Genomic DNA, 12,141 nt, shown 5'->3' on the forward strand with positions numbered 1-12,141 from the left:
CATCTCATTTCCATGTTTGTTTCCAGATCCCTGACTATAAAAATAAAGTGTATTATCCATTTATGTGGTTTTATAACCAATTCAATTCAGTTTTGCCAAAGCCTATACCGGCTACAAGCGCAAAGGCAAAGGACAGGACACAGTGGCAAATGCAAATTTCCAGGTTTCCCAGAAATCAATTACCCTTCCATTATGTTGGACTGTGGGAGGAACCTAGTACACCTAGAGGAAACCCATGCAAACATGGGGAGAACATATGAACTCCATACAGACTGCACCCCAGGAACTGAGCCCAGGGGCACAGCACTGAAAGGCTACAATGCTAACCACTGCACCACTGTGTTACTCTGAAGTGCCTAATTTTCAGCAAATTCCTTGCACAAAGCATCATGCAATCTCTCCCCAACTTGCTGATTAAGGATTTTCTGAGTAAACGGTTTTACTAGGTAATCGATTGATAATGAACAGGAATGAAGGAAATGTATCGGATAACTCCCACAGTGAATTGGCAGTGCATATTTCAGCTAGCATACCTGCATAAGGACACTCCTTAAACTCCCTAGGGTGCATACTCCTTACAAATCCATCCAGCTTTTTAAAAGCTGAAAGCAAATTTTAAAGAGGCCTCACACAGAAAATTCAAATAAATGAGTCTGTAATTTAAAGAAATAAAAACCGTTTTAGTGTTTGTGAAATCAAGTATGAGTGCAGGAAAAAAAAGTGTATACAAGCAAACAGTTCAATTGCTGGCAATACCCAGAACTGGTGATTAAGGGCCCAGTTGGCATGAGCAGCCACAGGGGTACTGCAGTGCAAGGATTGAGAACTAGTGATCTAAGGTATTCTTCATAGGTTATAAAAAACCTGATGTAAAAAAAGCGTCTTTGCCTTTTGGATTCCCGAATTGAGAAAAACATTTTATCAGTTATCTGCAAAAGGCATTTACAATGTGCACAATATGTCATTACAATATTGATTACTGCTTATTTCTATTTCGCAGTGTTTTTTTTCTTTTAATTGGATCTGTAATGCAATCAGTTGAAATTTGTTGGGTAAAAGATAAGTCTCTGGGACATGATGATGTGCAAATTAAATAAAAAATGTTGACTGCATTTTTCACTAGGCTCTGAAATAGCCGCATGCGAAATATTGAAATTGGATTTTGTTTTTTTCAAAATCAACTGTATTGGACCCTATTCAAGCAAATATTTATTTGAAATAAAACTCCATCCATCCATTTTCTAACTGCATCATCCTATTCAGGGGGAGTCGAAGCCTCTCCTGGCAAGTAACAGGCACAAGGCAGGATTCATCCTGGCCAGGACACCACAGACTGACACAGACACACACACTCACACCTGGGTCAATTCTTAGTGAAGCCAAATAATCTATAACCTTTTTTCACTTGGCAAAAACCCACGCAAACACAAGGAGAACATACAAACTCCACACAGATAGCACCTAGGTCCAGAATTGAAGCCCAGGGCCAGTGCTGCAAGAGAGCAATGAAAGTAAGAATCTTAAAAAAAAAAAAATTTCTAAAATGACATTTAAGCATCACCTCATTTTACTATAGAAAAGCACAACCCAGCTAGTTTGTACCTCATTAAATGTACTACAGTATCCCTGAGGACGATGGCTCTTTTACATCACATGATTTGAAACAAACGAATAGCTCTGCAATTTAAACTAAGCAAATTACATCTGTTTCACTTGTGAAAAACTTGTTCTGCTTCTGCAGTCTTTAATCTAGCGTTTGAGAATTGGAAAATATATTCAGATTTGGCAGCCATGAAACTTTTTATCTTTCTATTACATTGTCTGACAGGTGTTCAGTAATACAGGCTTTTCACACAGCAAAGTTAATGTTTAACTAGATGGGAGGTACGGTGACTAATTTGCAAGTCAAAACCAGTTACTTCGGCTTTCTAAAAAAAGTACTTACTGCAGTTCTCCTGTCCTGCTGTCTGAATAAGAAGTTTTTGCTGGATGGAATAACAAGAAGTGAGGTTGAGGATTATAGAAGATTGCTGGTCATCTAAGAGAAGTCTACAATCGTTAGGAGGTGAGACTGCACTACATGAAGCACTGAAGATGACCTGCATCTAACCCTCTGGTAAGAGAATGCTGAGAATAAAAAAACAGCTGTCAAAGAAAGAAATTCAGATATGAATGTTAAATAAATGGCTGCATTCCATCATTTTATTCCCTTTTTATCTCATGATTCTTTTTATCTTATGGTTCTGCTGATTGGCTTGTTATAAGAAAGGAAAGGTAAGGCCCATGATTATTCATTTAACAGATTACAAGGTTCAAACTGGTCCACATTTATACCCTTTTAGTGTGGTGTATATGTAACAACTCAATTGTAGTGTTAGGACAAACTAAACGTTTAAGAAATTGTCAAGACCTTGTACAAATGTACACTTTAGACTCTCCTAGCATGTGGAAATTAATGTGGAAAGGCACTATTTAAAATAAAGTTGATTATTATTATTCTGACACAAGCTCCTGCGATCTCTGATTTTTCAGATCAGTTAGCAATTCAATGAGGATTTTTGATACATGTATTTTAATGCCATAACAGAAGGTACTTTGAAGTCTTTGCAATACAGATACCAGCTGTTGGTGATATAAACGGGTTAGTGTTGTCACTCCCAGAGAGAAGGAAGCTTAACAGCTGACACATTTAGTCCCTATTGAAATGAAGTACAATGCCTTAAAGAACCTTGCTCAAAGGCCTTTGAGCTAGCATGTAAGACTAAATCTTTGGATGGTCAAAACCATTTATTTTGTGTAGATGCTGTACAGTTTTAACCTGTACGATATTGTTTTCTGCTTTAGAATTGGCAGTTCTGATGCTAAACCTTGAAAATGTCTTATTCCCACTGCGTATAGGAGTAAATATCCCTTAAGCGGCATTACTGTTAACTGTAGAATTTTGTAAAACAGTAGCTCTTGTTTCATGCTTAAATATGTTTTCAAGTGTCCTGTCATTTTTAAGATAGAATCAAAACAAAAAACAAACAATAAACAGAACCCGACAAATAAAGGAAATATAATTAGCTTCTTTAAAATTTTTTAGTTTGATTTAGCTTGTATGCAAATAATGACATTTACAGTGCACTCAAAGACTTATAATTTTTATGTAATTATAATAGGCTTATGTGATGAGTACTAATGTATGAACAGAAATTGAGTGAAACCCTGACCTAAAGTGTTGTATTACAGTGTGTTAAAGTTCTAATCCTATCCATAAAACAATAAAAACGATTAGCAAGGAACGCTTATAGATAGTTTGTCAGGAAATATGTTCAAGTAATATGGTAAGTTTTGCTGGGTTTAATGCAACTTTGTAATAAACTCCAGTTAGCAATTAACTACCTGTCTGGGCTTATACCTTTCACCTTTTCCCTGCTGGAAATGATTTCCTAATAAGGAACTTCGACTCTGCCTGAGGCCTTATTTCTACACAGAGATGTGACTTTATGCTTGACGAAGGGTTTGACTGCAAACGTCTAAGTAAAAGAGTATTAGCAGATGGCTCAGGTTTGCCAGAAGGAGACGGGCTTATAGACTACCAGAGGCTGGGGGTGGGGTATACAGTATCAAGAGCTTCAGATCAATTTCCAGCCTGGCTTTCAATTTTAACTTTTTAAAACCACCCACTGGGGTGCAACAGGCAGCCTTCAAAGAAAACAGACAGGAACCTGATCAAGTCCTTTGCTGGATTTATTCTCATCAGGGTGTTATCAGCAAGGTTCACCCACACAGCTGGCAATCCAGTGCCATGCATTTCTATTCCAGCTCCAGCAACCTGTTGATTTGTATCTCACAAACAAATAAGCCAGAACAAAATTAAGCATCGCTGACCCACGGTTCTCAAGTATAGACTTTTGGGCCTTTGCCTGCCATTAAATTTACCTGTTGCATGGTCCCTGTGCCAGATGAGTAAATATCAGTTAATGGCAGAATTACTGCCTTCTTGAAGCTGATTTTTCCACACCTGTTTAGTTACTGCAGAATGTTAGAATGTACTAATCAATGGAGTATTGCAAATGTCTCTGCTTCTGAGTAACACATTCTCATTCTTCTACTAATGTTGTAGTGGAGGTTGGGGAAAAAAAGCTCAGTCACTTTTATCCTTCATAACATAGCAGAATAAGATCCTTGCATTGATAAACTAGTAATCAAACGAACAAGGCAGGCCCAACTATTATTAGGTTCCTCTCTTTGCATTTGCTCCATATTAGGTTTAAGATCACTTTATGGGCCATATACAATTTCTTGTATTAGGAATTTGTCTTTTTTTTCGCATACCCCAACTTGCTCTCCATGAGACACACAGACAGGGAGAGAAGCTTGGGGTCAGAGTGCAGGGTCAGCCATTTATACGGCGCCCCTGGAGCAGTTGGGGTTAAGGGCTTTGCTCAGGGGCCCAACAGAGTAGGATTCCTCTGCTGGCCGCAGGATACGCACCAGCAACCTTCCGACCACAGGAGCAAATCCTTAGCCACAAAGCCACCGCCCGACCCATGATTTACACTTGTAATGCTGTTGTTGATTGTGTAAAGTGGTAAAGAAAACCCTGGATGGCTTAAAATATTAATTCTATACCGTGTTTAAGGGTTTCATAAGCAATTTAGTTTGTCATTCTGATGATGTATAACTGACAACATTTGATTAATTTAATTTTGAAAACTGTCAGTGTGTGATATACTGCACAAATCTCTTGCATAGCATTATTAAACAAAAAGGGAAATTATACTGAAAAGTAGGGCATTGGAATCCAAAGACTTCAGAATTTCAGTTCACTGTGTTAATGAATAATAAATAATAAATCTCGAATACTGTATGCTATTGACTTTATTTTCATGCCTCCCAAATTATATTTCTTCTTTATATAGGTATCTCTTGTAGCAAATACATGCTTATTGTTTTACTGTAGTTCCGCTGTTAAGCAATGATAATCAGTGTGGAGGACAGAGAACATGCTTCTAAATCACCAGAGAATAAATGAGCTTCAAATTGCTGGATGATTTAATTGACCTTCACTAGTTAAAAAGTGATGTCTGTTTCACAGCATCTTTTAAGTTAAAATAAAAAGATAAAATGTACTGTATTTGAAGTTCTTCAGCATTTTTAGAAGATTGTCGAGATTTTTTTTTCCAAGATCTATCAAATGGTATGCTTTTGTTAATTCTTTCTGCATGAGCTCAGCAGGTCTCTTAATTATCACTTACAAAAAATACAAAGCATTGTTAGCAGGCTTAGCAATTGGCAAGGGACTAAAAGAATAATTCTCAGTTTACCTAAGCTTTTTCACTTCACTTTGTTATGATCAATAACACAGTTAACGACCTCTAAAACCTTAACAATGGTCTTGATAAACAATATGCATCTGCAGCACTCCATCTCGCATGGGTAAAAAGCAATCACAGTGGCAGTTGTAGACAATTACTTTGTAGACAAATGAGGGTGTTTCTATTTACACTGGCTTATTCACTAGCTTTGTTTGTCCATCTGTATGTAAGCAACACATATTGCATACTGAGAATGGAGGTAGGTAGGTCCCTTTTCAGACCATAAAGGCCCATGTGGGAATGGGGGTCAAGGGCCTCCATTTTTCTCAACCATCCGACACTGGGAGTGGAGGTGATGTGGTCAGTATCACGCTCCGGCCGGCCTATTACCCCCGGAAGGATTAAACCCCGGTACAGGCTGAGTGGACCTGGGAGCTGCCTAGGAGGAATTAGAGCAAGCTACATCACTTGCCCCTACCTGGGGTTGAGCGCAGGACCTTCCAGTCAGGAGCTAGATCCCCTTGCCGTCTGAGCTACCACGGCTCCATACTGAGAATGTGGCTAGCCTTTATTAGTTTAACTTTATTTTTCTCTAGTGATGTTCACTGGATTAAGAAATGTTTTAATCGAAGAAACAGTTACAAGGCCTTTATTCCAATGTGACATAGATGCTGTAGGGAGTTATGTTAGGAATTTCATAGTTTTATGTAATGTCTAACTGCAGTCGCAGACAATGACTGAGACACTGATTTATTAATAGTCATAGCTCTGAATTTCTTTGGCTGTGATTCTGTATGTATGCCTGACATTAATCATGTACTAGCTCAATTAGAGACTGATAAGCTAGACAAAAGCATGCGTTTTTTGAACAGCTTCAAGAAAAATTGCAATTCTGGGGGGAGGTTTGGAAGGAACACTGGGAATGGGGTCTCTAGTGGTTTGTTGTCTTCATATCATAATATAGTACCCCTGCATAGAGATGTTGACTGTATTGCAGTTGTGGGACGGAGCAACATTCTACTACTGTCCATTCTAGGAGACAGAGTTTAAACTTTATATGTTGTTCTTGGTACACCGGATATGTAAAAAAAAGGCAGGGTCATTGTTGACATAATAACAAAGAGAGAAACACGAAGCTGAAAGGTAAATTTGAATAAGGCCCAACTTTTATCCCACTTATATAAGGTAAGAATACTGAATGCTGCAGTTTCCGTGGGAGGTTTTCCTTTATACAGTATATCTCTTTTACAGCATTTTTCAGTCGTGTTAGTTTCAACAGTGTTTCTGGTTCAGATTTGCCTCTAAGTCTCCTGGGTTTTAATGGCTTATAAAATTGTGTAAATCTGCATTTTAAAGCCCTGGTTATTTAACTTATATAGCCTCCTTCAAACTGCTGTGTCCCAAAGCACTCTACGTAGTAAAATGCAACAACATGTACAGTAGTTGCTTATAACTAAAATTCATTGTGCAATAAACACAACACATACATATGAAACTACTTGCTAAAGTGCACATAAATACACAACAAAAAATACAAAAGAAAAATCCTAAAAGAAAACCATTTCCCCCAACATTAAAGACCCCCAATATTACTAAAACTGTGTTGGGGAGTCTTAAAAACACATTTCTTTGTCATATCATGATTGTAGGCAGTTGTATGAATATATCATGTTTATATGTAATATAAGCTCCTGATGCTGCTACAAACACAAATAATGTTCCTTTCTTAGGATGATCCACCATCTTCCCTGTCAATGGATCCTTACTTGTATCAGTGGGTCTCCTGTAACCTTTGATGAGTGCAGTAACCTGCTTTTGGGCCTAAACAATGGCCATTCCTGAAAAATCCTGATTAGATTTCTGGACAACAGTTTTCCATGTGAAACTCTCTTTGCCAGTTGTAGATGATGTTCCAGGGAGATCGTATCTCTGAGCTCAATGAAAAGCCAATGTGTACAATTCACATTTCTGTTGACATAAATATGGGATCAATTCAGATTGTGCTTCATGGTACAATGCAATGTTTTACTCTCTCGTGAAATTACCCAAATGAGTCCAAAAATTACCTTACTGCTGCCATTTCAAAATGTAATCTTCCAAACATGAGAACTTTCCCTCAATATAGTTATAGAATCACTCAGTTTCAGTGATTTTCACTTTCTCAAGACATTCATACCTTAAGAAGTTGTCTTCATTACCTAACATCTTTTGGGAAATGGGAGTTTGATAAGAATGCAGATGTGGGCTCTTCTTTGTGGGGAAAGATGGTTGCAGGGTTAAATGAGTGTGTGAAAACTAATCTTCATGCACTGGAATTCTCTTCCAGTCTTCTCTGATTTGAAGTGGTTTGTGCACCTCGCCATCATTATTTGAGTCTGGAAAATGGAAAAGCTATTGCTATGAAATTATGCTTTTGATGTTTCTGCAATTGAATTATGATTAACATTGTCTGTAGCAGATGCAGTGAATAACCCTTTTCTTAATGTCAATGGACACACTATGTCCTCTTCTAGTAATTTTATGACCACTACATCTACATATTATACCACAATTTATTATTCTCTGTCATCTGGAATTACTAGTAATGTAGTTGTCTTTGTAAACAACAACATTCCCATGTGAACTAAGAGCAAAGTTGCACAATTTTTTAAATGTCTATGTTGCTGGTTCTTCTTCGTAACCTACGAAACTGTTATAATGAAGCAGCTGTGTCATAGGCATGTCTATTTTAGATATATCAAATATGAACTGAAATTTTATATCTGTACTAAGTTCTGGTTTATTCTTCAACACATCCTGCATTGAGGGAGCTAGAAAATTTAGGCTTCTGATCAAACGTATTCCTTCATATGATTTTAGCTGTTTTTACGAGGAGAACAGCTTCAATGTACTCAGAAGCTAGTGAGAGACCTTTGTTTGTAGCGAATCTTCAATGGTAGATGTTTTTTTGTAAGCTGTTTGTAACTGGATGTTATTGAACATGAATCAATTGATTTGATAATATTTTATCTTGTTTTTATTGGAGAGAGTTGGATTGTATTGGAGAGTGTGCACCCGTTACCGTCAGTTGTGTAGTGTGACACCCCCAGCGACTCACTTATAGCGCTCCTCATACTGTAGCCCCTACGACTCTTCATGACTCGCTACGATAATATCAAACAGGTTTAATTTTCTCATAACCAGTCCTAAGTCTTAGGGGTGGGCTCTTGTGTCTGTGACAGTCATAGCCAATGAGCACTCAACCAGAAGTCCAATGCATACAATACGGCTACAAAGAAAGAAGGAAAGCAAGTGTTTTGGACTGGGCAAGTGGAGGAGAGACTCGTCAAACTTTGGAGCCAGCACAGATGTCTGTTAAATGTTTTGTGTTTCTCATTTCGTGTTTGTTGTTTGTTGACTTTTGTGTGGTGCTCCTCCTCCTTTCAGAACCACTGAAATTAAGCCTCCTGTGCTGTCCGGTATTGCCATTTTGGGTTATTTATGTAATAAGATAACTGGAGCCACCTTGGCATTCAATAACACCAAAACATTATTTACGATGTGGCATAAATTGGAAAAGCAGGTACTGTATGTTCAAAAGCATAGAAATTGACACTTTAATTACCCGAATCAGACAGCTTTGTCACATTCTGCTGCAAAGACAGGTATTCCTGATAATTATTTGTGGTCGACTTTAATTTTCATGCTGCTTTCTAAAAAAATACAGCAGTTTTTCATGCTTGTATTACCATTTAAACAATTCCTGTAATTAAAGGTACAATAGTGTCTTAATAAACAGTATTTCATAGGTATAGTTTAAAATACCAGTATCTGGGGGATAGGCCTTTTATTTTATAAATTAGATTTTAAAACACCAAAATCTAAATCCTATTGCAAAATTAAATAATAAAGTAAAAGCAATCTAATTGAAATAATTCACCACTATATTTCTACATTCTGAATTTTGTTTTAGATTAAAAAAAGCTTCCGCTGTAAACTAGAATTTTATTTTTTGCTAGTCAACATTGACTAAGAAAGGAAATTGGGTTTCTAATATTTTCATTATATTCTGAAGTAAAAGTGAAAAAGAGCAATTTCATACATTTCTGACATTTCTAAATGTGATGTTGGGGTAGTTGTTTCTACAACAAGGTAAGAAAGAGCAAAAAGGAATAGGACTGAACAAACTGTTAACTGTTCCAGTGGCCTGGTTCATAGGTTGCTTTTATATTTCTAGGCATTTCTTTTCTAACATCTCCTTAATAAATGGAATTTATAAAAAAAAAACTAACGTTTCTACTTTACAAAAAAATAAATTATAGGGAACACAAAATATTTGAGTCCTATAATACTTCCCAGATGATGTTCTTTATATATGGGATACTGTCTTCAAATTATAATATTGAGAACAATTTACAGTAGTAGTAGTGGTGCATTGGCTGGCATCACAGTAGGCATGGCAGGGGATCACTGCCGTTCCACAACTCCATAATAACTTTCACTTTAGTCTGTATGCAGATCCCCCCCACCCCCTTTTTTCTTTACCTTATTGTGGTTAAAGCAGGAAATTACTAGATAAGAAGCAGGCTACACCTGCAATTACTAGGCAGATATTATCCAATTACATTTTAGGGGGTGGGGAGAGGGAAGACCAGGTGGTGTCCTGTGTGCTAACCTTTACCTCCAGTCAGTCTGAAACCTGACCTGATGAGCAGACTGTTATTTAGCACTCCACAAAGGAATTATTCATGGGGGAGCCTCTATGTTTACCTATAATAACTTTCCCACTTGGATGGCTTTATTTCAAAAATGGGGTTACTAAAATCCGCTGTAGCCTATCCTGGAGCAGGTATTGAGGAGCACATAAGAAGTTTGCAGGCATGATAAAATGAGTCATCTTCCACAAAGAATCTCTGAGCTGCCTGTCTGCCTGAGGGAGGAAGGCATTAGCTTTCTCAGGCAAGCTGCAGCCTGCAGTGAGAGGCAGTGTGAGCCAGCGCTCATCGTCTGTGTGCTCACAACCAGTCCCTGAGGAGGCTGTTCTTCGCAAACAGCAAGGTAAGGGCCTGCGTTTTTCATTATTTTAACTGCCAGAATCCCTCCCTTTTTCTCTTGGGAGTGCTGAGAAAACAAAGCCGAGATTTATTAACCAAAGGCTGGGTAGCAGCACAGAAGGCGAATGCAGTAAGCTCTGGTGAAAATGAAGAGGAGAGCACACAAGGCAAGCTTACTCGAAAAGATGCCTCACAAGGTGCAACTTTTTTCTTTTTAATCCCTTCTTTCTTCTTTCCTCCTTCCTCTTTCACTCTTTCCCTTCCCTTGAAATAATTTTCTCTGCATCCAGGTGAGATAGAAGAAGCTGATGTCTTTTGTTTTACTCCCTGTGAAAGAAAATGTAGATACCTCAAATAATTTACCGTTTGTGAAACACTCAGGTTTTGGCATGGTCTTTGAGCTTCTGTATTTTTTTGTGTATGTTGAAATGTCAGTGTGTCTTTGAATGCTGTTCAGGTGAAATGCAGTATTATCAAACCTCACTAAGCATATTGTGCCTGTCATTTATCTGTAAATACACATTATTTTGTTTCTATTGAATTGTTTGCATTTTGAAGCCCGGGAGAATTGCTCTTTAAAGAAATAAAGATTGACAGTCAAGATGATGCATATCCTTAGCAGGCACTGGTTTTAGCAACTTGAAGAGCCACCAGCTGTGAGTTTATTTCCAACAGAATTTGTAGGGTTGTAAACTTATCTTGGGAAATTGAAAGGAGGAAAACAGTACAGGATTTCCATCTGAAATTATTAAATAGTCTTTTTCATAGAACTTTATTTAATTCTTTGTAGTCAGCTAAGACTTTCTTTATTTGTTTAAAAATGGTATTGTTCTTTTTTCATAACTTTTAAAAGTTGCTTCCAGCATTGAAACGTAGTACCTATACCTGGCCAATCAAGTCATTTCACTCAGTTTTGAAAGTGCCAATGAGAAGCACACGTCATAAATACATAAAATTGAGTCAGCTCTGTTAGTCTCCTCCCCCCCCTCCCCCCCAAAAAAAAAACCTGACACACCTGTATGGTGTATCACTCCTTCTAGCTAAATGTATCAAGAAAAAGAGGTCTTATGACATTCCACTTTGGTACCTTTAGAGTAATATAAACACCCTCTATGTTAAAAAGTATCACTCTGCAACTCACAACTGGCAACCCACTGAAGCTAAGCAGGTGTGAGCCTGGTCAGTACCTGGATAGGAGACCTCCTGGGATAAACTAAAGTTGCTGCTGGAAGAGGTGTTAGTGGGGCCATCAGGGGGCGCTCACCCTGCGGTCCATGTGGATCCTACCACCCCAGTGTAGTAAAAGGCGCCGTCCTTCGGATGAGACGTAAAACCGAGGTCCTGACTCTCTGTGGTCATTAAAAATCCCAGGGCGTTTCTCAAAAACAGGAACGGTGTAACCCTGGTGTCTTGGCCAAATTTCCCATTGGCCCTTAACACTCATGGCCTCCTAATAATCCCCATCTATAAATTGGCTTCACTACTCTGCTCTCCTCCTCACTGATAGCTGATGTGTGGTGAGTCCCCATTATCTGTAAAGCGCTTTGAGTGGAGTGTCCAGAAAAGCGCTACATACTGTAAGTGTAAACGATTATTATTATTATTAAAAGCTGTGAGCTAGTTTACATAAAAGTTTCTGTTTTATGGCCATTGAACAAAGAGTACCATTAGCCAACCTCTCATAATTGGAACAAACTGAATTCAGTTATATTTATTAACTGTGATGCTTTCTGGTGTTGCATGTATAAGTGACAATGACATAGAAAGAACTCATGTGCAAGAGAAAGTGTACTACCACCATTTAA

The 12,141-nt window shown here is 38.0% G+C and overlaps 1 protein-coding gene across 3 annotated transcripts in view; it reads left to right on the forward strand.

The window, feature by feature from the left end:
* The first annotated feature begins 1,937 nt into the window (after window positions 1–1,937).
* Window positions 1,938–12,141, forward strand: part of pak6 (p21 (RAC1) activated kinase 6) — a 45,216-nt gene continuing 35,012 nt past the window's right edge. The window contains exon 1 of one of the 3 annotated variants that reach the window (XM_088648518.1): window positions 1,938–2,116. Coding sequence is in view for 1 of the 3 variants with exons in the window: in XM_088648517.1 (XP_088504643.1) it covers window positions 10,483–10,533 (51 nt within the window). In the remaining 2 variants the exon portion in view is untranslated. Of the gene's footprint in view, window positions 2,117–9,967; window positions 10,341–10,405; window positions 10,534–12,141 lie in introns of those variants that run through there. The other 2 variants (XM_088648520.1, XM_088648517.1) reach the window with 2 other exon arrangements.

This window comes from Lepisosteus platostomus, chromosome 10 (assembly GCF_059453375.1).
Source record: "Lepisosteus platostomus isolate fLepPlt1 chromosome 10, fLepPlt1.hap1, whole genome shotgun sequence".
Classification (NCBI taxonomy): Eukaryota; Metazoa; Chordata; class Actinopteri; order Semionotiformes; family Lepisosteidae; genus Lepisosteus; species Lepisosteus platostomus.